Genomic DNA, 26,983 nt, shown 5'->3' with positions numbered 1-26,983 from the left:
AGAAAAGTCCCACAAAGTTCTGATTTTGCTACTTTGTCAATTCCAAATTCTTTCCCTAGGAAGTTTGATGCTGAGCCTGGCCTGTCTGTGGTGGGGAAGGAGGCCTGGGCCACAGCCACTGGACCTGTCTCTGGGATCTGGACCTGATGCCCAGCGAGTAGCCCGCAGGTTGCATCCCCCACTGGAACACCCCTGGGAACCCGGGTGGGAGCGGTGGGTACAGGGACCAGTGCAGTTAGGGCTTAGGCCCATCAGGCCCAGGCCAGTGCAGTGAGGCACATTCATTCATACACAGGAGTTGGATTTGCATTCTGAAAAGGTAGCACACATGACAGATCCATGGGCAACCTGGCAGTGGCCATGCCACAGAGGGAGGCCCAGGGTGCAGCTGCTGAAAGGGACTCACACCCCTCCCAGCTATGCCAACTGAGGCCCCTCAGGCTGCTGTGTGCCAGAGTTAGTTAAGAAGACACTGGAAGGCCGGGTGTGGTGGCTCATCCCTGTAATCCCAGCATTTGGGAGGCCAAGGTGGGCGGGTCACGAGGTCAAGAGATCGAGACCATCCTGCCAACATGGTGAAACCCCATCTCTACTAAAAATACAAAAATTAGCTGGGTGTGGTGGCGCATGCTGTAGTCCCAGCTACTCGGGAGGCTGAGGCAGGAGAATTGCTGGAACCCAGGAGGCAGAGGTTGCAGTGAGCCGAGATCACTCCACCACACTCCAGCCTGCTGACAGAGCAAGACTCTGTCTCAAAAAAAAAAAAATTAAAAAAAAAAAGACACTGGAAGTAGGAAAATTTCTGTTCATATATCAGGACTTTCTTCGGAAACGAAGTGGATTCCTTTTGTTCTGTGGAAACCCAGGATTAACATCACCAGAGTGAGGGTGATGAGGTTAGTGGGGATGCTTGCAGTCTGAGAAATGAATGGACTGCTTTCCATCGGTCCCTTCCCCTTTCCTGATTTTAAAAATTTAATTTTAAGGAGAAAATACTTCAGCATGAGACCAGTTCCTGAGGAAAATAACACTATTCCTCCATCCTTAGTATTCACTTAAACAAATGTTTAGCTAAAATTTTATTAAAAACTTTAAGCCCACCCAGACACGGAAGGCTTTGCTTTTACAGTAGCTAAGGTATGTTTTCATTACCCCATGAGTGATGCTAATGCATTGTAAATAGTTCTTTATTAGGAGTTTATGTAGTGCTTGGTGCCTAAATTTCATTTAAATATTTAAAATAACTCCTGAATATAAGCAATTTATTCTGATTACTGATAAAATAACATTCACATTCAAACCTACAAATCTGAGAAATCACTATTCCATATGCACAGAAGGCCACAGTCAGTAGTCTAATAGTGCTGCTTACCAGAGTAGTGTAAACTTCTTTCAGAATCAGGGAACAATTCTAGATCACCCATGGTGAGAAATAAGTGCTCTTCTCTTAGGCCAGTGACACTTCCGATGGGTCTTGACATCCCACCTATGGGCTGGTGTGTGAAACTCTCATCTCTACTTCCCTCCCCAGTTTTAAGAGTCACGGTGTCACATGAAAGCTCCAGCATCGGCCAGGCACGGTGGCTCACGAGGTCAGGAGTTCAAGACCAGCCTGGCCAACATGGTGAAACCCTGTCTCTACTAAATATACAAAAATTAGCTGGGCGTGGTGGTGCGTGCCTGTAATCCCAGCTACTCAGGAGGCTGAGGCAGAGAATTGCTTGAACCTGGGAGGTGGAGGTTGCAGTAAGCCAAGATTGTGCCACTGCATTCTAGCCTGGATGACAGAGTGAGACTCCGTCTCGAAAGAAAAAAAAAAAAAAAAAAAGCCGGGTGCGGTGGCTCACGCCTGTAATCCCAGCACTTTGGGAGTCTGAGGCAGGAGGATCACGAGGTCAGAAGATGGAGACCATCCTGGCTAACATGGTGAAACCTCGTCTCTACTGAAAAATACAAAAAGTTAGCTGGACATGGTCGTGGGTGCCTGTAGTCCCAGCTACTCCGGAGGCTGAGGCAGGAGAATGGCGTGAACCCAGGAGGTGGAGCTTGCAGTGAGCCGAGATGGCGCCACTGCACCCCAGCCTGGGCGACAGAGCAAGACTCCATCTCAAAAAAGAAAAAAAAAAAAATGCTGCAGCATCCCACACAAGGCCCTGCTGCTCTTCCGGGGTGTTATGTGGCCCATCTAGCAGCACCCTGTTAGTGTGCTTTTCAATAGGTCTTAGACTCACCCACTTTATTCAAGCCTGCTGTGGCGGGTGCTTTGGTCAAACTTGAGCCTAACCGTCCCACTGGCCAGGGTCCTGCTCGTCACTGTCGTCCTCAGAATCAGCAGACACCCTCTTGATTCTCTGGAGCGCAGCCTTGATGCTCCTCTCAAGGTCACTGGTGCGTCTGCTGCCGGTTGGTTTGCTGCTGGGGTTTGGGCCAAGATCAGGATGAACTTTCTTCAGTTTGACCCCTTGCCTTATGGCAGCCAGAATGTGCTCATTGATTGAGGCGTGGGGAGGGCGTACCGCCGGCACTTCTACCTTCCGGAGAGGAGCTCTGCCATGCCTTAAGGAGGCCAACACTTCATCCATAGATCCTGAAATTGAATAAGCAGAGCTAGTACTATCAATAAAACACATTCCCTTCCCAGGACATTATTGCTATGAAATTGTTAAATCTCACATCAGTTAACACCATGATTTAAACAAATAATCACTTCATTAAGCAAATGCCTTGATTACCTGCTAAGATAAGCTCCCTGGTTGAATCCAGGATAGCTGAATAGCTCATGTTTTAGCTTAACCACTTACTTTCTGCTAACTTCTTCAAATCCATAACAACTGACAGGAACAGGCATGCACTTTTGTTAGAATGACTGTTTTTCAAGACAAATGTGATCTGTCCCTCCCATCCTGAAGAGTGTTACGGAGGCCTGGGGTGGAATAGTCTCACCCACTGTGCATGACCTGGATACCTCTGAAGCTGTATCTCCTTCATTACCCTGTCCAGCTAAAAGAAATCTTTTTAAAAAAAAAATTTATCCTGCTCAATTTAACTTCAGTCTTGGATATTAGACAGTGATGACTCATTCTATGACAATGAAGTGAGTAGGTTTCTACACATGAAAAGGCTTAAAATAAAACTTTAACCGGCAACTCAATGAACCGCCACCGGAGGGGTGGCGCTGGCTCATTTTTCTGTACATAATGTGTTTAATTCCACCTACATTACCCTGAGGTGGCTTACATACTTTATTTTTGAGGATGTGAAATGCTGTCAAAACACAATTAGATCAGAGCTTCAAGGCGTTGGTGAGGAGAAGCTATTTTTCACTCTGGCACCTGGAGACCCCTGAGAGGGTAAAATCTTTTATCGCCTGCTAGAGACAGGCCTGACTGTGGCCACCAATTTAGAGATCTTCCAGGTAAGCCTTCAAGATTAATAATCAATTCTAGTTCAGGATTGAAAGGCCACACTGTGGCTAACAAAAGGCTATTTTGCTTTGGATTTAAACCTATACCTTATTACAATTTCTTTCTGAGGGTAATGAGACAGGTTTCACAATCAAGGGCATTCTCTGGTGCAAATTCACACTTTCTTATTCTTTCCTGTGAATTAGCAGCGTTTGTGAGTTGAACAGAACTTCCCAAAACCATGTGCATTAAATCTGGGCTGGGAATGTGGCACCCCACAAAGATCTGCCCATTTCCAAAGTCCGATCTATACATAGCCATGCGAACTCTTTACTTTTCATTCACAGGACAGTTGTTGCAAACCCCATGGAAACAGGCCATTGGGTCTCCACCTAATATTTGAACATTTTCATTCATACCTGGTTCTAGGTACAGTGAAGCTCTGAACTCAGAATAGCCAGATTGCTCAATTAACCAGAATCACACTTTGGAACTGTTATATCATTCATAACACCTATTACAGTAACCTTGCACAGTTTAGGTGGAGGTGCTTAAGCATACTTTTAAAAACAAATTTACATAAATTTTGCTAGGATTCATCTAAAGTGCACACACACACACCCCAAAGCAGTAGGCTCCAAGTCTAGGCAGATTTAGGCCATTCTCAACACTTAATGTCTAAAGCCATAATTCGAATTCTGAGTGAGAACTATAGCCCTATTAAAGAAACTGTCAAGAGTATTCAGTGTACTGCACTTGCCAAGACAAGTGGCCCACTTTTTCTTCCTGTCCCCTTACACTTTAGAAAGATTTCCAATAGTAAGGGTCCTCAGTGTGCTAGTCAGTCTGCAAGAACAGCCTTCTACATTCTGGCTAATATGCCTCTACAGTAATTTCCAACCAGTATTCTGCTTAAAATACAACAACTGGATTCTATAAAGGACTCAGAGATGCAAGAGTAAGCATAATTTAAAACAGTATTGAAAAGTATTCCAATGGCAGAAATCAAATACCTACTGAAGTCTTAAGAAACTTCAAATAGGTTGATATTTTAACAACCTCAGAAATCCCAAGTCATGCGATCATTAAATGTATAGAGATGGTTTCTTCAAACTGAATTAACATTTATGAAACCAGATTTAGGCTATACTATACTAGCTTTCCAATAAAATAATAATGATACTCAAGACAGCAAATACTGGAATATTTTAAGGCTACAGAGAATTATAAAAATGATTTCCATTTGAAGATGATGGCTTCTGAAGCTAGAATGCTTCAACAGCTTAACAGCTCATGGGGAGCAGGGACAGAATTCCAGTGGATTACCTGGACATGAAAAACTTTCCAAGGAGTCACGTGGTCGCTCAGCAGGTGATTCGCACACTAGAGGACGTGGCTGGTCATCTTTCACTGGAGCCCAGAAGCCTAAGTTCTGATGAGTTGCAGCTTGAGAGGATGAGGACAGAGCAGGGAGAGGAGGGGGTGGGGGCGGTGGCGGTGGGGGAGGCGGTGGCGGTGGTGGTGGAGGAGGAGGTGGTGGTGGCAGTGACAATTCCTCATTGGATTTGGAATGTGTTTGATCACCAACTGGAACAAAAATCTGGACAGGGATATTTCCATGACAGTTTTGACACTTGGGGCTTTTCACATTATCAGCTTCCGACAGGGGAACACCTCTAGTTTTCCTAGAGGACTGGTGAATTACTGACACTGCGTGGGAAGCTGGCAAGCACGTCTGCTGGGAAAGGTCACCTGGCAGGTTTGGAGCCACAGGTTCTGGGCCAGAGGTGTTTCGGACAGATTGAGCCAGGCGTTTCTGAAAATGAAAAACTATGGTGAGCAATCTGCCACAAATGCAAACCATCAAAATGCTGAAACTTTCTAGAAATCTATAAACACATGCGTTTCTATGCATGGATGGTCTAATTCACAAAGTGACTCCTTGTTTGTACAGCCATCCTTGCTACCTAACCCATTTTTCATGGATTAAAAAAAAGATAAGCATTTATATCCTTTGATCAAGTATTACCTTCTCTGTAATAAAATGAAGATATGAAAGTATACGTAAGAGGAAAATAGTCATCAATTTTTAGTATGGAAAATTAGAAATGCTAAAATACGAATAATAGGATATTCACTGAAAAAATTATGACAAATCTTCAAAATATTAAATAGCCGGCGACAGAGCGAGACTCCGTCTCAAAAAAAAAAAGCCATAAAAAGTGATAAATAGTACAACGCCTGAAACATTTGAAAAAATCAGATAATAGTGTTCAATGAAAACCAGATATAAAATAATATGTATTATGATTAAAAATAAGAAAAGTTCTATGAAAAATGCCAGCACAGTCAACATCCAAGTGGCAGCTAAACTCCAGGGGTCATCCAACTGATCTCCATCCAACTGATCAGATCATCCCTGATGCTGGGGTTTCCTGAACCACCCAAGGATACCCTCTGTGGCATCCCGGCTGTAGCATGTCACTGTGACTCTGGACTGTTAAGTTCTGCCTTTTTTTTTTTGTAGAGACGGGGTCTTGCTTTGTTGCCCAGGCTGATCTCAAACTCCTGGGTTCAAGCAATCTGCCTGCCTCAGCTTCCCAAAGTGCTGGGATTACAGGCGTGAGCCACGGCGCCTGGCCGAGTTCTGCCTTATATTGCACAGACAGTCTGTCCACCCACGATAAATTAAATCCTTTACCTCGTACAGCCCTTCAGATATTCAAAAAACTTCCTTGATCACAACAAATATCATGTATCACATGGTTTTATTTCTAGTTTTCTCCCTCTCCTACTTCCTCCCTTCCAAATGTGCTCAAATTGGCTATGTCCCCTTTAAGGGTGGCACTTCTTGGTAAACACAGAACTCCCTTATTCTACACAGGATGCCCATGAGCTTTCATCACACAGGTGGCTCATTAAACTGAAGGAAACTGAATTCTTAAATTCTTTTACCCAAAATTTAAGCCACACAGACTTTCCTGTCACCCCATGCAAGTGCATACCTCCATATGGGCTTTTTTGGACTAGAAAACCAGTAATTTATCCCTTTGGGGTGAACTTGTTAGCGTTTAACTAATTGTTCCAGTTTCGCTGGGAGCTTAGGAGGCCTGATTCTGTCATTTTAAATCTGCCTACCCCTCCCATTTTCATATCACATACACATGAAAAAGTAATCTTCTGTATTGCCAAATAATTCCTTGATCTGAGTGAGGGCTGAGGAGATGGGCTGGTTGCCCTTGGATCCCTTCCTCCACACTGACTTCATTCTGTTCATCGAAACTCTCTTGGTGATGGCGACCAGCCAGTTCCTCTCCACCTCAGTGGCTCTGCGTTCATCTGGTATTCATGCAGCTCCTTCAATTCATGCTTCCCGCTGCAGTTCACACCCAGGCCCCGATCCAGGACAATCACATCAGAATTTCTATGGGAGGGGCTGGGCCTTAGTACTTAGAAGAAGCTCTCCAGGGGATCTGGATGTTTTGCCCAGGCTGAGAAGCCCTGTGTGGCTCTGGAGTAAGACCCGGCTTCAATTCCTGCTGTTTAACCTTGAACTAAGTTGTGTAACCAACCATTCTGAACCTTGGTTACTCATTTGTAAAGTGGCGATGAAACTATCTCACAAGGCTGTTACAAGAACTAAGTCAGGGTGAATTTCACATGCCTAGCATGGTGCCTGGTATACAGAAGGCATCTGATACCTATTCCAGAATCTTTTCTGGGATAAAGTGGGTTGTTTCCTTTTTGGGGGCTACAATAAACTTGGGTCTTTGTGAAGGGGCTGGGGAATGAAAGCAGGTCTATGTATTATAGTCAGTAAATTCAATGATATTCTTAAATAAGCCCCTATTTACTTTTTTTTTTTTTTGAGACAGAAGAGTCTCACTCTGTTGTTCAGGCTGGAGTACAGTGGCGCAAGTTCAGCTCACTGCAACCTCTGCCTCCCAGGCTCAAGTGATTCTTGTGCCTTAGCCTCCCAAGTAGCTGGGACTACAGGCATGCGCCACCATGCCCAGCTAATTTTTGTATTTTTAGTAGAGACAGGGTTTCACCATGTTGCCCAGCCTGGTCTCAAACTCATGACCTCAAGCAATCCGCCCACCTCAGCTTCCCAAAGTGCTGGGATTACAGGCGGGAGCCACCGTGACTGACTCCCTATTTACATTGTTTTTAAAAACCTATTTACCGGCCAGGCATGGTGGCTCACGCCTGTAATCCCAGCACTTTGGGAGGCCGAGGCGGGTGGATCACGAGGTCAGGAGATCGAGACCACGGTGAAACCCCGTCTCTACTAAAAAAATACAAAAAATTAGCCGGGCGTGGTGGCGGGTGCCTGTAGTCCCAGCTACTCGGAGAGGCCGAGGCAGGAGAATGGCGTGAACCTGGGAGGTGAAGCTTGCAGTGAGCCAAGATTGCGCCACTGCACTCCAGCCTGGGCGACAGAGCGAGACTCCGTCTCAAAAAAAAAAAAAAAAAACAAAAAAACAAAAAAACACAAAACCTATTACCTTTAATGTTTGAGGTGATGGATATGCTAATTACCCTGATTTGATCATTACATATTATATACCTGTATCAGAATATCACACTATACCTCATGTGTGTGTCAATTAAAAAGAAATGATTGTGTCAATTAAAAATAAAAGCAAAAAATTATTTTTTGAATCTTCATAGCAGCTTTTTTTAATTAAAGGAATTTATCTCTAATAATAAAGTCAACAAATAGAAAAAAAAATTACAGACTCAGGATCATTTTGTGGAGGAAATACAAATGTAGGCCTAGAACACAGGGCATAAAAAATAACATTCTCATAAGTATATACTTCAAAAAAAAAGAAAAAAGAAAGTTGTAGATATAAAAAAAAAAAAAACACTAAATTTTACTTTTAACAGGGCACTTTCACTACACTTATATCACAATGCTGCCTGGATAACATTTTAAAGAATTGTTTATTACAAATGAGGGGAAATGCCAGCTAAAGTCAAGGGAGTTGAACAGTTTTCAGTTTTCCCTGCCAATCTAAACCACCAGTGCCAGTTAGGACTACTCAGTGAGGAGTGCAGAGCAGGAACCCAAGCGTGTTGTGATGTCAAAAACAGCAGTTATTTTATATCATGGGTTTTGAATCACTGATATTCTATTTTTTTGTTTTTTATTGATATACCAGAAATAATGGTATTTTTTAAATGTTTCATGTTCTGAATGACCTGTTGTCAATACTTTATACTTTCATCTTTTTTAGGGTGGTCTTCATTTATTTCCCCAGAAGTGTAGATGAGGTGATTGTTTATAGAACTTACATCTTTAAATGATCTCAATCGTTGGAGTGTTTTTTGACGTTCTCGGTTGATCCATTCTTTTTTCTTTTGCTCCTCTTCTTTTATCTTGTCTCTTTTCTATATTTAAACAAATGTATATTTGTAAATTGCTCAACATTACAAAAAATGTCTTGGCATACAATAAAAATGTCTCGGCAAAGAAAGAGGCTGTACCCCAACATTACCACCCCAAGGCTGTGCCCAGGCTGCAGGCCTGGAGGCTAATGGCTGACAGCTGCAGGTCCAGGGCAGCGCAACTCCAGTTTCCACAAGTCTAGGCCTGCATGTCACGCTACACAAACATAGAACATTTTCCTTCGGAGGAGACTCACCATCTGAATACTGTGATGCTGACGAGAGTATCTTATGCTTTCTTCAGCCTGTTGCAATCTGAGCCGATGATTTTCTTTGCACTGATCCTGGTGGAATAATACAAATCACCTACATGGTTTTTAATATTACCCTGGTATAGCATAAAAGGTTAAAAGAAAAAAGCACTGCATTTGGGCTGTAGTGTAAGGCATTCATTAATATTAGTTCTGGAGCGACCCAATGGTACTGTCTCCTCCACAGTCTATGAAGAGGGTTGCCTGGCTGCTTATGGAAATAATTTGTTCCCAGCAGAGTGCTTTAAGAGATGAAAAACAATCCGCCAACCATGAGAGGACATATAGGCAGCCCCCATTCTTAAATGGGATGTGTCCTAACAATGTTTTAATGTGATTGTTTTAAACACATTTCCCCATAACATTATAAATACTCATCACATTTCCAAGCACACCTACAGAAGCAGAGCGACCTACAAATACCTGAAAAATTCTGTTTCACCTGTGCTTAACCACGCACTCTACCAATATATAATATGCTATATGCACATAAAATCCTTCATCTATGTAAAAAATAATACAGTAATACAGATAATACTAACATTTACTGAGTAGGTTTTAGCCTCAATGCCAAGTACTTTTCATGCCTTATGGTACTTTATCCTCACATGAAATTTGTATTATTACCACTATCATCTTTTTTTTTTTTTTTTTTTGACACTGAGTCTCACTCTGTTGCCCAGGCTGGAGTGCAGTGGCGCCATCTCGGCTCACTGCAACCTTCACCTCCCAGGTTCAAGCGATTGTCCTGCCTCAGCCTCCCGAGTAGCTGAGATTTACGGGTGCCGCACCGGCCTATCATCCTCTTTTAACAGATGAGAAAAGTGTGAGCTCAAAAGAGACTTAAGTAATTTGCCTAAGGTCACATGGCTACCTAAGTGGCCAAGCTGTGATTTGAATCCAAGTTGATAGCTCACCTCAACTACCATTCTATTAACTGAGTGCCTTCCAAATTCCAACATTTCCAGAATCAGTGGAAAGAGCTCCTCTAAATGGGGTAGGGGGAGTGATTATATCTTGAGAGTGAAGGTTAATGCTCCAAGTCTGGATAAGAGAAGGCACAGGAGCATTTTATATATATACACATATAACACTGCCAAGGAGGTGGAGGCATCTGTTCATCCACAGCACCATGGGAGTGCCAAAGGAGACTCCTCCTGGGGCTCATGCGTTTTCTGAAATATGGAGCAAAGGGCAAATGCCTGTATATCTTCAAATCCCCTGAATAACAGTTCCTAAATCCAGAAGTACAATTCTTAAACACAAACATGCAAAGAATATACTCTTCTAACAAAGTTTTTTTATTTTTTATTGGAGACAGGGTCTTGTTATATCACCCCAGCTGAAGTGCAGTGGTACAATCATAGCTCACTGAAGCCTCGACCTCCTGGCTTCAAGCGATCCTCCGGCCTCAGCCTCTTGAGTAGCTGGGACTATAGGTGCGCACCATAGAGATGAGGTCTCACTCTGTTGTCCCTGGTCTTGAACTTCTGGCCTTAAGTGATTCTCCCACCTCAGCCTCCCAAAGTGCTGGGATTACAGGCATAAGCCATGGCACCTAGCCAAGTTTTTTTTAAGTATTTGTATTTATATGGAAGAGTAATGAACATTTTCATAAGCTACGAAAGTCACAATTTTCATGTTAATTCTAATAAGGAAAGTATAGTATAGTAGGCTGGGCACAGTGGCTCACGCCTGTAATCCCAGAACTTTGGGAGGCTGAGGCAGGTGGATTGTTTGAGGTCAGGAATTCAAGACCACTCTGACCAACATGGTGAAACCCTGTCTCTACTAAAAATACAAAATTTAGCCGGGTGTGGCCAGGCACTGTGGCTCATGCCTGTAATCCCAGCACTTTGGGAGGCCGAGGTGGGTGGATCGCCTGAGGTCAGGAATTCAAGACCAGCCTGGCCAACATGGTGAAACCCCGTCTCTACTAAAAACACAAAAATTAGCCGGGCGTGGTGGTGCGCACCTGTAATCCCAGCTACTCAGGGGGCTGAGGCAGGAGAATCGCTTGAACCCTGGAGACGGAGGTTGCAGTGAGCTGAGATTGTGCCACTGCACTCCAGCCTGGCGACACAGCGAGACTCCATCTCAAAAAAAAAAAAAAAAATTAGCTGGGTGTGGTGGCAGGCGCCTATAATCCCAGCTACACAGGAGGCTGAAGCAGGAGACTCACTTGAACCTGGGAGGTGGAGGTTGCAGTGAGCCGAGATCACGCCACTGCACTCCAGACTGGGAGACAGAGCGAGACTCCATTTCAAAAAAAAAAACCAAAAAAAGGAGAAAAGTATAGTAAATATGAGTAAATACATATAAAAGTCTATGAAAATGATATATATGAGCTTCCTTTTCTGTCAGAAAAAATTACATTTCTTAGAGTTTTTATGTATTCGTGGATTTTTAAAAATTAAGAAAAAAATCACCAAATATAAGGTCTGAGGTGAGCTGAATATTGTTATCTGTAATTGTTTTGTGTACTCAATAATTTACAGTAAAATATATTTAGAATTGTTATAGTTGGTTATTAGAAATAGAGTTTCTACCTATTATGGTTTTTAAAGTACCTGTGGTCCAGGGGCGGTGGCTGACACCTGTAATCCCAGCACTTTGGGAGGCCAAGGTGGGTGGATCACTTGAGGTCAGGAGTTCAAGACCAGCCTAGCCAACATGGCAAAACCCCATCTCTACACAATATACAAAAGTTAGCTGGGCGTGGTGGCGCATGCCTGTAAACCTAGCTACTTGGCAGGCTAAGGCACGAGAATCGCTTGAACCTAGGAGGCAGAAGTTGCAGTGAGCCAACATCATGCCTCTGCACTCTAGCCTGGGTGACAGAGCAAGACTGTCTCAAAAAAATAAAAATAAAGTGCCTGTGTATGCAATGGGCATTCAACAAATAGTTGTTGAATGAATAAATTAAAACCTTGAGATTTGCTAAATGCTTAAATCCCAATAGAAAAAAAAATATTTTTAAGAAAAATATTTAAAAGCATTTTAACTATAGCCATGGATAAGTACATAAGCACACAAAAAAGTAATCACTGTATTGGTAAAAACCTTATTTCAATACCTCTTTATCCTTCATACAAGAATAAATCTCTGGAAAAGAAAAGAAAAGAAAGTCGCTCTGAGTGTACCTACCTTTCTACTCCGGAGAGAGGCTCTTTTGGCACAGATCCTGCCCCGTTTAGACTCCAGCTGCTGGCACTGCCTTCTGAGTTCTTTCACTTCCAAATTCTTATCATCCTGCAGCCCCACCACACAGTCAATGACTTTAAGTTCCTCTGGATTTTCACATGGATCGTAATAGACAACTTCATCCTGTTTTTCTAAAAATGTATTAATGATTGTTTAAAACATATTTTATTATTTTAAAAAATGCATTGAATTTTTTTAAATGTAAGGAAAATAAAGATCACTTGTAATCCCACCACTGAGAAGCACGATTAACATATATAAAAAATATATGTGTATATGTAATATACATGCACACGTGTATATATACATGACTATATACATGTATGTAAGTAGCATGTGTGTGTATATACATGTAGTGTATGCATGTATATATACGTGTATATATAGACATACGTATATACACACACACACACACACACACACACACACACACACACATACATACTACTTACATAGCTACACATACCAATGGAGTTCTAAAAGAACATTTTCCATGGGATGGAAATACATTTTTAGGCCAGGCACAGTGGCTCACACCTGTAATCCCAGCACTTTGGGAGGCCAAGGCAGGCGGAACACCTGAGGTCAGGAGTTCAAGACCAGCGTGGCCAACACGACAAAACCCCGTCTCTACTAAAAATACAAAAAGTAGGCACAGTGGTGCATGCCTATAATCCGAGCTACCTGGCAGGCTGAGGCAGGAGAACAGCATGAACCTGGGAGGCAGAGGTTGCAGTGAGCCAAGATCTTGCCACTGCACTCCAGCCTGGGCAACAGAGCAAGACTCCATCTCCAAAAACAAAAAAAAATGAAAAAAGATAAATTTTAATGGCAGCATAGTATTCTCTAATTTAAGCAGTCCATGTTGTTAGGCTGTTCCAATGTTCCATTATTATTCATTTCACTGTGATGAACATCCCTGTATAAATCTTTGTGTACACTTTTTATCACTTCCTTAGCAGACAAATATTTAAGGATCTTGATACCCACTGACAAACTGCCCTCCAGAAATGCAACTTATATTCTACCAGCAATATATTATTAAGATATCTTAGTCATATATAATCTTGATTACATATTGATTTTTTTAAAGTCATGCTTACTGTAACAAATTCAAACCCTCCCGAAGTACATCAAATAAACAATGAAATTACATTGCTCCTTCCCCAAACCTTCTGAGTCATTCTCGGAGGAAAAACAGTACGAACAATTTGGCATGCATCCTTCCAGATTAACTTCTTTTTTTAATGTAATTTTTTCCCTAAATATGTAAAATGCTTATAACCTGAAACTACTGAAAAAAATTCTGAATACTCAGGATTAAACTAAAAGTTCAGGATCTATGTGAAGAAATTTATTAAACTTGGAGGAACTTTAGGAAAAAAGATTTAAATAAATGGAGAGACACATACCATGTTCTTGGGTAGGAAGATTCAAAATTGCAAAGACCACTATTCTCCCCAAAGTAATCTCTAATTTTAAGCAAAATCACAATCAAAATTCCAACGAGTTTTTGTTTTGAACTTGATTCTAAATTTCATCTGGAAGAATAAAGGAGTGAAAATAGTCAGAAAACTTGTGGAGAAGTAATGGAGGAGGTACTTGCCTTACCAGACCCTAAAATGTGCTTCCAAGGTACAGTCATGGGAACAGTATGGAGCCAGCAGCAGAAGCCACTCACAAACCAATGGAGAACAACACAGAAACAGACCAAAGTCAATCTAATGTTTAACTTGAGAAATGTTAAACATTTAGGGAAAACTTTTTTAAAATCAATGATTGGGACTGCTTAATAATTTGAGGGAAAGGTTCAATTCCTACCACAATCAAAATAAATTCCACCTGGACTAAAGAATTAAATGTTTTAAAAAGCAACATCATAAACACAGGAAAAGAAAACATAAGTATATATTGACATAATTTTGGGATAGGAGAATATTGCCAGACATAATACTAAAAGCAGAAACCATAGGGGAAAAAAATTGATAAACGCAACTTCATAAAAATTAAATATTTCTGCAAGGCAAGAAAACGCAAATGACAAGGAGAGATTATTTGCAACATATGACAGACAATAGAGGATATTATTCTTAATGTGGAAAGGAAATATTCCAAAGAAAAATGGACAAAGACTATGAATAGGCATTTCATAAAATAAGTACAAATGGCTCGTAAACATACAAAATTTTGTTCAATATTCACTCATAATTAAATAAATGAAAATTGGAAGACTGCCATTTTCTCTGTCAAGTAAGCAAAAATGCAAAAGAATGGCATGAGTCTGGGAAACATACACACTCATATTCTGCTGATGGGAGCATCTTTTTTCTTTTCTTTTTTTTTTTTTTGAGACAAAGTCTTACTCTGTCACCCAGGCTGGAGTGCAGTGGCACCATCTCGGCTCACTGCAATCTCCACCTCCCAGGTTCAAGCGATTCTCCTGCCTCAGCCTCCCAGGTAGCTGGGATTACAGGCGCCCACCACCATGCCCAGCTAATTTTTGTATTTTTAGTAGAGACACGGTTTCACTGCATTGGCCAAGCTGGTCTTGAACTCCTGACCTCAAGTGATCTGCCCCCCTCAGCCTCCCAAAGTGCTGAAATTACAGGCGTGAGCCACCACACCCAGCCTGGGAGCATCATTTTAAATGTACAACCTATCTAGAGGGTCATTATGTAGTATGAAATTTAGAAATCAGAAAATATGGAGGTGAGGAAAAATGTATCTCAGATGATTACTGTATTGTTATGTATCAAAATGTAAAATATACATTGCCCTTGACCCAGTAATTCCATCCTTAGAAATTTATTCCAAGGAAATAATCTGTCCTATACTCAAAGACATGTGTAAAGTTCACTACACTACTGTTCAAAACACCTGAAATTTGGAAATCACGGTATATCCATATAATGGAATACTATGCAGCCATTAAAATTTTGATACTTTTATTATTCACTGAAATAGAAAGACAGTTATTATGTATTAAATGAAAAAGAGACTATTATGCATTATATGCCTATGTCAAAATATCTCCTGTAACCCATAAATACATATATCTACTATGCACCCATAAAAATTAAAAATTTTTTGAAAAGATGTTACTGAACTGTTTATGTAGTTTTGGTTAAAAATTTCTATTTTTATATATCAGCATATTTTAAAATCTACAAAGTTGTACAGCAAATTGTTACCACTAAGTAGCTCTCTTTTCTTTTTTTCCTTTTTGAGATGGAGTCTCGCTCTGTCGTCCAGGCTGGAGTGGAGTGGCACGATCTTGGCTCACTGAAACTTCCGCCTCCCAGATTCAAGCCATTCTCCTGCCTCAGCCTCCCAAGCAGCTGGGATTACAGGCACATGCCACCACACCAGACTTTGTGTTTTTAATAGAGACAAGGTTTAGTATTTTTGTATTTTTAGTAGAGATGGGGTTTCACCATGTTGGCCAGACTGGTCTGGAACTCCTAATCTCAAGTGATCCGCCCACCTCGACCTCCCAAAGTGCTGGGATTATAGGTGTGAGCCCCTGTGCCCAGCCAACCACTAAGCATCTCTAGATAATGGGACTGGAGTAGTAATCATTTTTCTTTCTTTGTTTTGCTATGTGTTAACAATGAATATATTATTTGAATAATAAACCACTGAAGGAAAACTAGGAAATTTTCAGATGTTATAATTTACAAAAATTGATAATATAGTCTGTATTTCCTTAAATTTATAATTTAAACATTGCAATCTATATACTTAAATATAAATTTTACCTTTTATAAGTCTTTTAAGAGAGTCCAACTGTGTAGTAAGCAGTATTTCTTCGTTTTTTAACATCTCAAATTTAACTTCATATAGTTCTAATTGAATTTCATAAAATTGAATTTCTAATTCATCTACAACATTTGTATTTTTTTCTTGTTCTGGAAGATCTTCCATCTTATTTTCATAGAAAAAAGAAAAATAAGTTAAAATAAATTAGTATATTAAAAACAAACTTTAGAAGCATTCTAGCTACTTTCTATTCCTTGTTCAGTACTAAATATAATAAAGCAAATAGGAAAGAAACACTTTTTCATTTCATCTAGTGATGCAAATACTTTATCTCATCCTTGAAACAGAGGAAAACATTTAGGTTCTGAGAAACATAAATGGCAATGAGGTACTATTATGTATTGCATATTGGTGTCCCCCCAAAAATTCACATGTTGACACTCTAATTCCCAATGTGATGTTATTTGGAGGTGGGTCCTTTGGAATTAATTAAGTTCAGATTATGTCAAAAGGATAGCACCCCCATCATGGAATTAGTGCCCTTATTAGAAGAGAAAGAGGGATCACTTTCTTTCTAAACACACAGAGGCCGGGCGCGGTGGCTCACACCTGTAATCCCAGCACTCTGGGAGGCCAAGGCGGGCAGATCACGAGGTCAGGAGATAGAGACCATCCTGGCTAACACGGTGAAACCCCGTCTCTACTAAAAATACAAAAAAAATTAGCCGGGTGAGGTGGTGGGCGCCTGTAGTCCCAGCTACGCGGGAGGCTGAGGCAGGAGAATGGCGTGAACCCCAGGGGGCGAAGCCTGCAGTGAGCCGAGATCGCGCCACTGCACTCCAGCCTGGGTGAAAGAGCGAGACTCCTTCTCAAAAAAAGAAAAACATACACACAGAAGGAAGGCTACATGAGCACTCAGTTAAGAAGGCAGCTGTCTACCAGACAGGAAGAGGATCCTCACCAGACAGTGAATCTGCAGGCACCTTGACCTTGGACTTCCCAGCCTCCAAAACTGTGAGAAATACATGTCCGTTGTTTAAGCCACCCAATCTGTGATATTTAATCTTGTTATAGAAGCCTGAGCCAACTAAGACAGGTGTTTACAGTGTTTTCTGCTTTAAAGTCATAAGATTATAGGAAAAAATTTAAGTGACTATGCAGTAAAGTATCTCTCTGATTATTTTAAAGGTGTACTGAAAACATTGCTGGATTGATTTTCAAGTACAGTACCCATTTCAATATTGAGTTCGGTGTTACTATAAAGTGAATCCTACAATATGGTATTTTGAAACATCTTAACCAAAGGAAAACTTTATGTCTAACTTTCCATAGAAGATAGTGTTGGAATAAGTGAAGAAAAGAAGCTCTTTAATGATGCCTAGAAAGAAAAATGCTATCTAAAAATAAAAGTGTGCTTTACCACATGGTCTCACTTATAAGTGGGAGCTAAGTAATGTGTATACACAGTGTGGAATAATAGACACTGGAGACTCAGAAGAGTAAGAGGGTGGGAGGGGATGAGAAATATTTAATAGGTACAATTACATTATACAGGTGATGATTACACTAAAAGCCCAAACTTCACCACTACACAATATATCCATGGAACAAAACTGCACTTGTATCCTTTATTTATACAAAATGTTTTAAAAATAAAAGTGTATTTTTAAAACAAAATTCCATTTATCTTTGTCTTACCTTTCCCTGAATTTCAGCTCTTTTGTGATTTAAACACAACTCTTTTGCTCTCATGAGTTGCAGAGTCTCTCGAGCTAGCATTAGCTTAAGTTTTTCCAACCTGGGAATTGCTGTGGCCCAGGCAGCCTGACCAAATCTCTTCGCATCCTGTTCCATTTCTTTCTGCATTCCTGTTGGATTATAAAAATAAAATATAATTATACCTCATTAAAAAGGGAAACATTTATCATGAGCTAATCCTTTTTTTATTGCCTCCATACTACCTGCAGAACATCCTTTTTAAAAGAAGTTTTATTAACTTTTTTATTATTATAAAAATAATACATGTTCCTTGATATAAAATTTCAGGTATTCCATTTTTAAAAAGACAATAAGTCATGATCTCACCTAGTTGAGGCAACTGCTTCTTATATTTTGGCACGCTTGCTTCCATATTATTTCTATGTCTAGCTAGACAGACAGGCTCATATGGATAGTGTGACCAAAAAACCAGGATCATCATTCTGCTTTATATCTTGTTGATTCTGCACAATATATCAGAAACTCTTGCCACTCATAAAAAAAAATCAAGAATCATGCTTAACAGCTACGTAGTTTTCTGTTTTATTAATGTACCATAACTTAACAAACTGACAGACATTAAGTTGTTTCCTATTTGGTGTTTTTATCAACAATTATTTAAGACTAAAAAAAAGTCCTTCATCCAGCCCACAAGCCCCTGCATGGTCTGACCCCTGCCTGTCTGGCCAGCATTTTCCCTCATACCACATTGTCTTGCACTCTCTGCGATCCAGCCCCGCAGGTTTTCTTTAAGCTCCTATTTGCCAACTTCCCTCAAGCCAGGGGACCTTTGGCAGTGCTATTCCTTCTGCCTGGAACACTCCTCACTTTTTGTTTTCTCTCAACTTCCATTTACCCTTCAGATATTGGGGCAAGCGCCACTTCTCAGAGGCCTTCAGTGACCACCACCCTGATCAAGCCCAATTTCTCTCTCACAGACCCTCAGAGCCCATGTCTCTCTTCTTTGTGCCATTTATTGTCACTGCCATTTTCCATGTGCTTCAATGAATAGATAATTAAGATTTCTTTCCCTTCACCAGACTGTACAATGTCTCTTAACGCTTGACACTGAATTCTCAGCACCTAGAAAACATAGTGCCTAGTGCGTAAGAGGGACTCAAATGGTATTTGAATAACATGACAATCAATTACATGTATCTTCGTATAGCATTTTTTAAATTATCACCTGCTAATGCTTTTACTGTCTCCTTAAAATAATTCACTGTGATATCTTGAATAGAGACGACAGCTTCTTCAGCCTGTCTGGTCCATTCTTCAGCTTCTTTCTCCAGGGCAACTACCCTTCTAGGACCTAGGTCATCCTCATCCAAAGACTTCTACAGACAGAAGGGAAAATTGTCTTAGTAAGAGCTAATAGTTATGTAAAGCCATTAGGAAATTGAAAGGAAGTTGGTCACATGGATTAATTTAACTACACTACTACTCAGTCAATTAAATTTTCATTCATTCAGCAGTCCCTTACTGCGTATGAATAAGGCTTTAAGCTGAGCACCACCTGGAAGACAAAAGGACACTCTGGGGCATAAAGGGGAAAAAACCCACTTTCACTTCACATGCCTAGAATAACTTTTTCTAGAGAGGAATGTTGTCAACTTATGCTTCTATTAATAATAATACACAATTGTTTAAATGAGTGATCTGTGTTGTCAAGCACTCAGCACAGGGCCTGGAACACAGCACTTAAGTGTTAGTTGTTATCGTTTCTTTTAGGGATATGTAATATAATCACCTAAAAGATAGTAACTGTATATTCATGCTTATAATATGTACTGGTATTGGACTGAATGTTTGGGTCCCCCCAAAATGCATATGTTGAAGCCTAAATCCCCAGTGTGATGATATTTGAAGATGAGGCCTTTGGGAGGTAATTAGGTCATGAGGGTGGAACCCTCAAGAATGGGATTAATGCCCTTATAAAAAGGAGACACAGGATCTCTCTTTCTCTGCTCTTCACCATGTGAAGACACAGCAAGACAGTCATCTACAAATTAAGAAACTGGCCCTCACAAGACACTGGATCTGTGAGCACCTTGATCTCAGACTACCCAGCCTCTAGAACTGTGAAAAAAAGTTTTGTTGTTTATAAGCCACTAATCTATGGTACTTTGTTATAACAGCCTGAACTAAGACATATACTGCTATGTCATCCAAGGATGCAATTTTTCTTCTACGAAGCATAATATGTACAAGTTAGCCGACAAGGAATTACAAATCAAAACCATAACGAGATACCACATCACACCCACTAGGATGGCTGTAACCAAAGAGACACACAGTAACAAGTGCTGGTGATAATGTGGACAAACCGGAACGCTCATTTACTGCTTTTGGGAATATAAAATATGCACCCACTTTGGAAAACTGTCTGGCAGTCTTTCAAAAGGTTAAATGTTGAGTAATCATAGGACCCAGCAATCCTACTCCTCAGTACGTACACAAGAGCAATGAAAACGTATGTCTACACAGAAACTTATGCACAAACATTCATAGCAGAATTATTCATAATAGCCAAAAGGTGGAAACAACCCAAATGTCCATCAGCTGATAAATAAAATGTGATATATCCATACAATGAATATTACTCAGCAATAAAAAGAAATGAAATCCTGATATTTGCTCCAACATGGATTAGCCTTGAAAACATTGTGCTGAGTGAAAGGATCACATATTGAATAATGCTGTTGCTATGTCCAGAGTAGGGAAATCCAGAGACAGAAAGTAGATTGGTGGTTGCCCAGGGTTGGGAGTGACTAATGGATACAGGGTTTCTTTTGGGGGTGAAAATGTCCTGAAATTATATAGTAATGATCACAGTACAACTTTGAACATACTAAAAATCACTGAATTATACATTTTATATATATATACATATATAATCTGTGAATGGTATCTTAAAACACCTTTTATGAAAAACAAGCCGGGTGCGGTGGCTCACGCCTGTAATCCCAGCACTCTGGGAGGCCGAGATGGGCGGATCACGAGGTCAGGAGATCGAGACCATCCTGGCTAACACGGTGAAACCCCATCTCTACTAAAAATACAAAAAAATTAGCCGGGCATGGTGGGGCACCTGTAGTCCCAGCTACTCGGGAGGCTTAGGCAGGAGAATGGCATGAACCCAGGAGGCAGAGCTTGCAGTGAGCCAAGAGCCAAGATCGCACCACTGCACTCTAGCCTGGGCGAGAGAGCAAGACTCCAAAAAAAAAAAAAAAAAAAGAAGAAAGGAAAAATGTATGCAAGAAGTAGACTTTCCAAATAATAGACTTTCAAAATAATGAACAGAACAACTTTATCCACAGGTTAGAGTGGCATGAGTCTCATCTAAATGTGATACTATTTTTATAATACAATCATCTAGCAGGGGTCATGAGATTATATGTGGAAAGACGGCCCAGTGCAGGGTGCAGAAACCAAGAGACCTCTTAGGTATCTTCTGATTCCTGTTGTTGAGACCCAAGGCAAGCTATTTAACTCCTCTGGACTCTAGATTCATTTGTAACACTGGAATAAGAATGCCTTTTCTGAATGGTGTCACAGGGTTGTTTGATGGCTCAATGAAGCAAGAGCGATAACAGCATTTACTAAAATTTAAGTTACTAAATTACAATCTAGGGTCCTGCTATTTAAATTTTCATCTTATTTTAAGAAATCTGCATAAGTCTTTAGAGGAAAACAAGCTGAAGCAAATAAACATCACATCAAAAACAATTCACCAGGCTGGGCTCAGTGGCTCACGCATGTAATCCCAAGCACTTTGGGAGGCTGAGACGGGTGGCTCGCTTGAGGTCAGGAGTTCAAGACCAGCCTGGCCAACATGGTGAAACCCCGTCTCTACTAAAAATACAAAAAAAGTTAGCTGGGCGTGGTGGTGCACACCTCTAATCCCAGCTACTCAGGATGCTGAGACAGAAGAGTCGCTTGAACCTGGAGGAGGTTGCAGTGAGCCAAGATCATGCCACTGCACTCCAGCCTGGCTGACAAAGGGAGACCCTGTCTCAAAAAAAAAAAAAAAAAAAAAAAATTCATCGCCAGAAAAAACATTTAACTCTTTCAAATCTGTAGGAATCTTAAGCTATTAAGATGACCAATGTAAATGTCTTCATTTTCTATCAATTTTAAATATAAACTCAATATTTACACATAAGGATGAACTAGGAATAGTGGCTTATGCCTGTAATGCTGCACTTTGGGAGGCCAAGGTGGGCAGACAGCTTGAGCTCAGGAGTTCGAAACCAGCCTGAGCAACACGGCAAAACCTCATCTCTATCAATAAATAAGTAAATAAACAAACATAAGGGTAAACCCAAACAAAGTACAAACAGAGACTGAACATTAAGTGTAAATAATGAAATAATTTATGACAAATAGTAAATCTGATAAAGTAAAAATTAAAAAAAAAACATACCAAAATATCAAGCTTACATAAAGTTGCAACTTCTCGCATAGCCCTAAATGGCTGCAATAAGTACTGGAAGAACATGGTTGCCACGGTAACCAGTTCCTGGTACGCTTCATCTTCCTCTTGGTAAACGTTCATTAATGCTACCATGGTGTTGGCTTTTCCGTGTCCTTGAATAACCTAGAAAGCAAATGTGTATAAAGCTCGAGTCGGGACAGTATATTTAATACATACCCAACAAACAAAACTAAACAAAAGAAACCTTCATGTTCTCAACTTTTAATATATCAATTTTAAATATTGATTAAATATGAAAATGTTATCATCCTCCATCAAAAATGCCCAATAAAACAAGAATGGTTAAGAAAAGTATGATATATCCATGGCAGAATATTATTACTGTAGTCATTCAGCACTGTGCTTCTGAAGATTGTTTAATAATATGGAGACTTTTGTTCAGGCATGGTGGCTCACACCTGTAATCCCAGCTACTGGGGAGGCTGAGGCAGAGAATCGCTTGAACCTGGGAGGCAGTGGTTCCAGCCTGGGCAACAAGAACGAAACTCCATTTCAAAAAAAAAAAGGAGACTTTTATAATATTAAATGGAGAGGCAGAGTGCAAAACAATCTCAACTATGTGCTAAGTATGCAGCGAAAGGGACCCAAAAGAAGGTTTGAGGTTGTGGATATTTTTTCACTTCACTTTTCTGACTTAAAGGTTTTGTGAGGCCGTATTCCTTTTTAAAAGCTCATAAGGGCCAGGTGTGGTGGCTCACACCTGTAATCCCAGCACTTTGGGAGGCTGAGGCGGGCGGCTCACGAGGTCAGCAGATGGAGACTATCCTGGCTAACACGGTGAAACTCTGTCTGTACTAAAAATACGAAAGATTAGCCGGGCATGGTGGCCGGCGCCTGCCGTCCCAGCTACTCGAGAGGCTGAGCGTTGCAGTGAGCCAAAGATGGCGCCACTGCACTCCAGCCTGGGCGACAGTGCAAGACTCCATCTCGAAAAAAATAAAAATAAAATAAAAAAAAAGACCTCATAAAACATTACAGAGCTGTCTCCAAGTACTTCAGCATGTTAATTCTCTTAATGCCCCAGGTTAATATTCCCATGAAGCCCTTAGCAGTCAACTCATTTACAGAGCCTCAACTGTGGTTCCAGTCTCTGCTGGTTACTGCTTCTGCTGCAGGGCAGAAAATAAACTGAACAGTGTATAATCTAGGTGGACTCACTTGGTAGGAAATTATTTTAATCCCAGAAGAAGAGAAATAAAATCAAATAATATAGATTTTTTTCAACCAATACATTCTTAAATTCTCCTATTTGCATCCTTCTGCTTAAGGATAAAGTGATCTACTTTCAGCTATAGTTTTTTATCCAGGTCATAATATTATGGGTTGTTTTTTTTTTAAGTGAAAGCCTCACTGAACAAAATTAAAACACACGCGCAAAAGTAAACTTAAGGCAAGTGATACATTTCAGCCTTATTTCTTAAACTACTCAGAAAAAATCCAGAGTTAAACATTCAGCTTCATTTTATATATCCTAGCAATACTAGCAATTGGTTTAATTCTAGAATCAATTGCTTTTCTATTCTAAATATTAAAATTATATATTTGAACATGTTTTGAATTTAAGCTTCCCCTCCCAACCCCTCATTTTTAAGTTCCAGATAAATATGTGAACTACACTAATGTGAACGGCTAGCTCAACAGTATGAACTACATTCATGCTATAGTACCCCAGAGTGAACTTAAATTTGGGAAAACTATAATTTTTCTGATAGTATTTACCACAGTAAAATACATCATATACATGTTCGATTTTAAGGAGAAACCACCTATCTCTGTGAGAAACCGAGTGTGTAAAAAACAAGTCTGATACAAAATGATATCATTTTTGAAACTCCCCTGTGGGTTCCTCATATCCTAAGGTGAAAATGATGAAGTTGAAGATCAAACGCTGACTGGCCTGATACTCCCCTGTGGTTTCCTCATATTCTAAAGTGAAATCAACACGAGAAGTGGGTGTGTAGATATTTACACATAAAACCCACAGTACAAAAATGACCCCACTAACGAGCTCCTTTTATAAAACCATTTTAATTTAGAAAGCTTATTCTATATTTAGCTTAGGCTGAATTCTTCTCTTCACTTCCCCTTCCTCAGAAGAATGCACAGAAAAAAATCATTCAGGTTAATAACAGCAGTGAGCCGAGACTCCAGCCTGGCTCTCCTTAGTAAACTGTGGGTGTGGATTTAGAAGGCATATTTTCTCCTAAACCCTTCTGTGAACTTGTACTTCCCCCTCCCCTTAGGTTCAGTAAGTTTACCACTCATATAATTACTCTCTCTCAAACTACCTCTTTCAAGCTTAAAAGGGCACTAATGCGGTTATTCCAAACTGATGAATAAAGTTCACCTTCTGCCGGCTTTCCATTTGACCAAGCATATATTACTTAAAACAAAACACCCTATCTCCTAAAAGCCATTTCTTCCTCTAAACCATTTTATCCCATTTGCGACGTCCCCTCATACACAGGAATTGCTTACATTTAGTCCGTGTTATTTTTTCCTACATGGATGGGTTGTTTTCAGTTTTGCTTGCAATATTTCTGGCATTTCCTGTTACAACATCGTGCTCTGCCAGCATCTTCAGGGCAAAGGTTGGGGGCCTAGCCCAGCTCCCAGCTGCAAGTACACTAGGCTCTAACTTCGCTTGTCCTCTCTGCAGACCCTCCCGCAGCTCCTGCCGGTTTCCCGTAGCGGTCACGCGCAGGTGAGGGCACCGGGGAGCCCGCGGCCTTCTCGGCCCACCGGCTCCTCCCCGTCAGCCGTCAGCCAGGGCTCTCGGCGCCGGGGGAGCCTCCCACACGGTCCCAGGCCACCGAAGCGCGGACGAACGCCGGCGACCCGGCCTCGCTTACCTGGCGCAGCCGCGCGTCCGCCTCGACCCACCGCCCGCGCATGGCCCGCTCCCGGAACTCGCGCGGGCTCTCGCAGTCGGCCGCGCCGCCCTCAGCCGGGAAGAGTGCGTCGCGCACAGTCGCGCCGCCGCAGCCGTCGGCCGCCGCGCCCAGATAGCGCTCCAGCTGCCAGCACAGCTCCTGCAGCGCCGCCTCGCCGGGGCCCGCGCGCGTCGGCCACAGCAGCGCCCACAACCCGAGCCCCAGACCCCAGGCCCCGCCGCCGCCCACGTCCAGCTCCGGCGGCAGCCGCGGGAAGCAGCGCTCCAGAGGCGGCCACAGCGCCGCCAGCTGCCGGTGAGCGCCGCGGAGCCCCGCGGCCGAGAGCAGGCCGGCCCAGCTGGGCGGGGACACGGCGGCCTCGGGCTTGGGCTCGGGCTCGGGCCCCAACCGGTCCCCCTCGCGCCGCCGCCGCTGCTGCGCGGTGCGGTCGTGACAAGTCACAGCGAACTTGCCCTCCGCTCCGTTCCAAGCCACCAGGAAGCGCAGCCGGTGTCTCTCGGGCTCGGCGAAGAGGCCCTCCCGGACCGGCACCCAGCCCTCCAGGCTGTCAGGCTGCTCGTCCTCCATGGCTGTCGGCGGCAGCGGCCCTAGGGCTAGGCGGACGCGGGCCTGGCCTCCTCGCACCGCCTGTCACGGGACAGTCCAAGCCAAAGCATTTTTCGCTGGAATCGAAACCGCGTCAGTGCCCCAGCAGCGCCCTGGCCCCCGGCACTTCTGATTGGCTGGCTGCCGGAGGTGGGGCTTACAAGAGGCATTCGGGTTGGTTGGGTGATAGACGAGAGGGGCAGCGACAACCAATGAAAAGGTGAGAAGGGCTCCCTCAGGAGTCAATCATCTCGCAACCTGTTCAGGAGTCCGGAAATACAACTCTTGCCTCACCTTTTCCACCCAATACATACGGACGTTGGAAAAATATCTGTTGAATCGGCGAGTTATTGTATTAGTCTCCCACACTAAACCATGAACTTCTTGAGAACAGGGACCAAGCTGATTTTCTTATCATCAGGGCCCTATTGAGTACATGGTTCCCGCCCTCAAGAATGTCACAAATGTGCTGGGGAGATGAAACATAAACTCAGTAGTCATTTATTGAGGGCCTCTAAGTGCCAAGTACTGGGCAAGAAGCCACAAATTTATTTTTGTCAATTCAACAAACTTTTATTGAGTGTCGGCTGTGCATCAGTATTGAGGGGGTGGAGTAAGGGGGAATTCAGGGCACTGCAGCTCCCAACCAGGGTGTTTAAATACGATCTGTGTTCTAACTCTTCACTTTAGAGTTAAGGAAACGGAGGCCCAGACAAACTTAAGATACACCGACACTCGGGCTCGACATGACCACCTGGCTACTGAAGGCCTGTTTAAGGAGATAATCGGGAAATCCAGTTTATGTGTCAGGGTGGAGCTAGATCTGTTCATGCAACAAGGACCAAGAAGGCCCTAGTCTCTGCCTAGGAAATGTGCAGTGTAGACTGAGAAATACAGTCCATGTCAGCTCCCATCCTGGGCGTGCACTGAGACAGGTGGTGGGAAAGGGGGGAGGAAAGGAGGGAGATGCCAGGAAGTTGCGATCAGGAGCCCTTTGCCAAAGCAAGGCCTTTGAGGTGTTGATTCGGGAACAAGTGAAAGTGTTTGTGAAGGTTTTGAGCTGGGAAAAACTGCAATCAGAATTTGTACTTGCTGTTATCCCCAAGGGTAAACAATAAGCAAACGAAAAAATCAGGGCAAAGCTAAAGCTCTAGTTAGGGCATCTCTCTGCCTTGA

The 26,983-nt window shown here is 42.0% G+C and overlaps 1 protein-coding gene across 1 annotated transcript; it reads right to left on the bottom strand.

Annotated features, from left to right (window-relative positions):
* Positions 1-1,581: 1,581 nt before the first annotated feature.
* Positions 1,582-25,853, bottom strand: WHAMM (WASP homolog associated with actin, golgi membranes and microtubules). Its single transcript, XM_032176102.2, has 10 exons — positions 25,181-25,853; positions 22,257-22,430; positions 19,017-19,167; positions 17,771-17,940; positions 16,072-16,237; positions 12,257-12,444; positions 9,056-9,142; positions 8,706-8,801; positions 4,731-5,220; positions 1,582-2,587 (listed from the first exon to the last, which is right to left on the bottom strand). The coding sequence occupies exons 1-10, from the start codon at positions 25,787-25,789 to the stop codon at positions 2,280-2,282; spliced, it is 2,439 nt and encodes an 812-aa protein (XP_032031993.1). The 5' UTR covers positions 25,790-25,853; the 3' UTR covers positions 1,582-2,279.
* Positions 25,854-26,983: the final 1,130 nt, after the last annotated feature.

The sequence above is a fragment of the Hylobates moloch genome, unplaced genomic scaffold (genome assembly GCF_009828535.3).
Source record: "Hylobates moloch isolate HMO894 unplaced genomic scaffold, HMol_V3 SCAFFOLD_14, whole genome shotgun sequence".
Classification (NCBI taxonomy): domain Eukaryota; kingdom Metazoa; phylum Chordata; class Mammalia; order Primates; family Hylobatidae; genus Hylobates; species Hylobates moloch.
The sequence above is the reverse complement of the archived record's forward strand: the minus strand, read 5'-3'. Positions and strand labels throughout refer to the sequence as shown.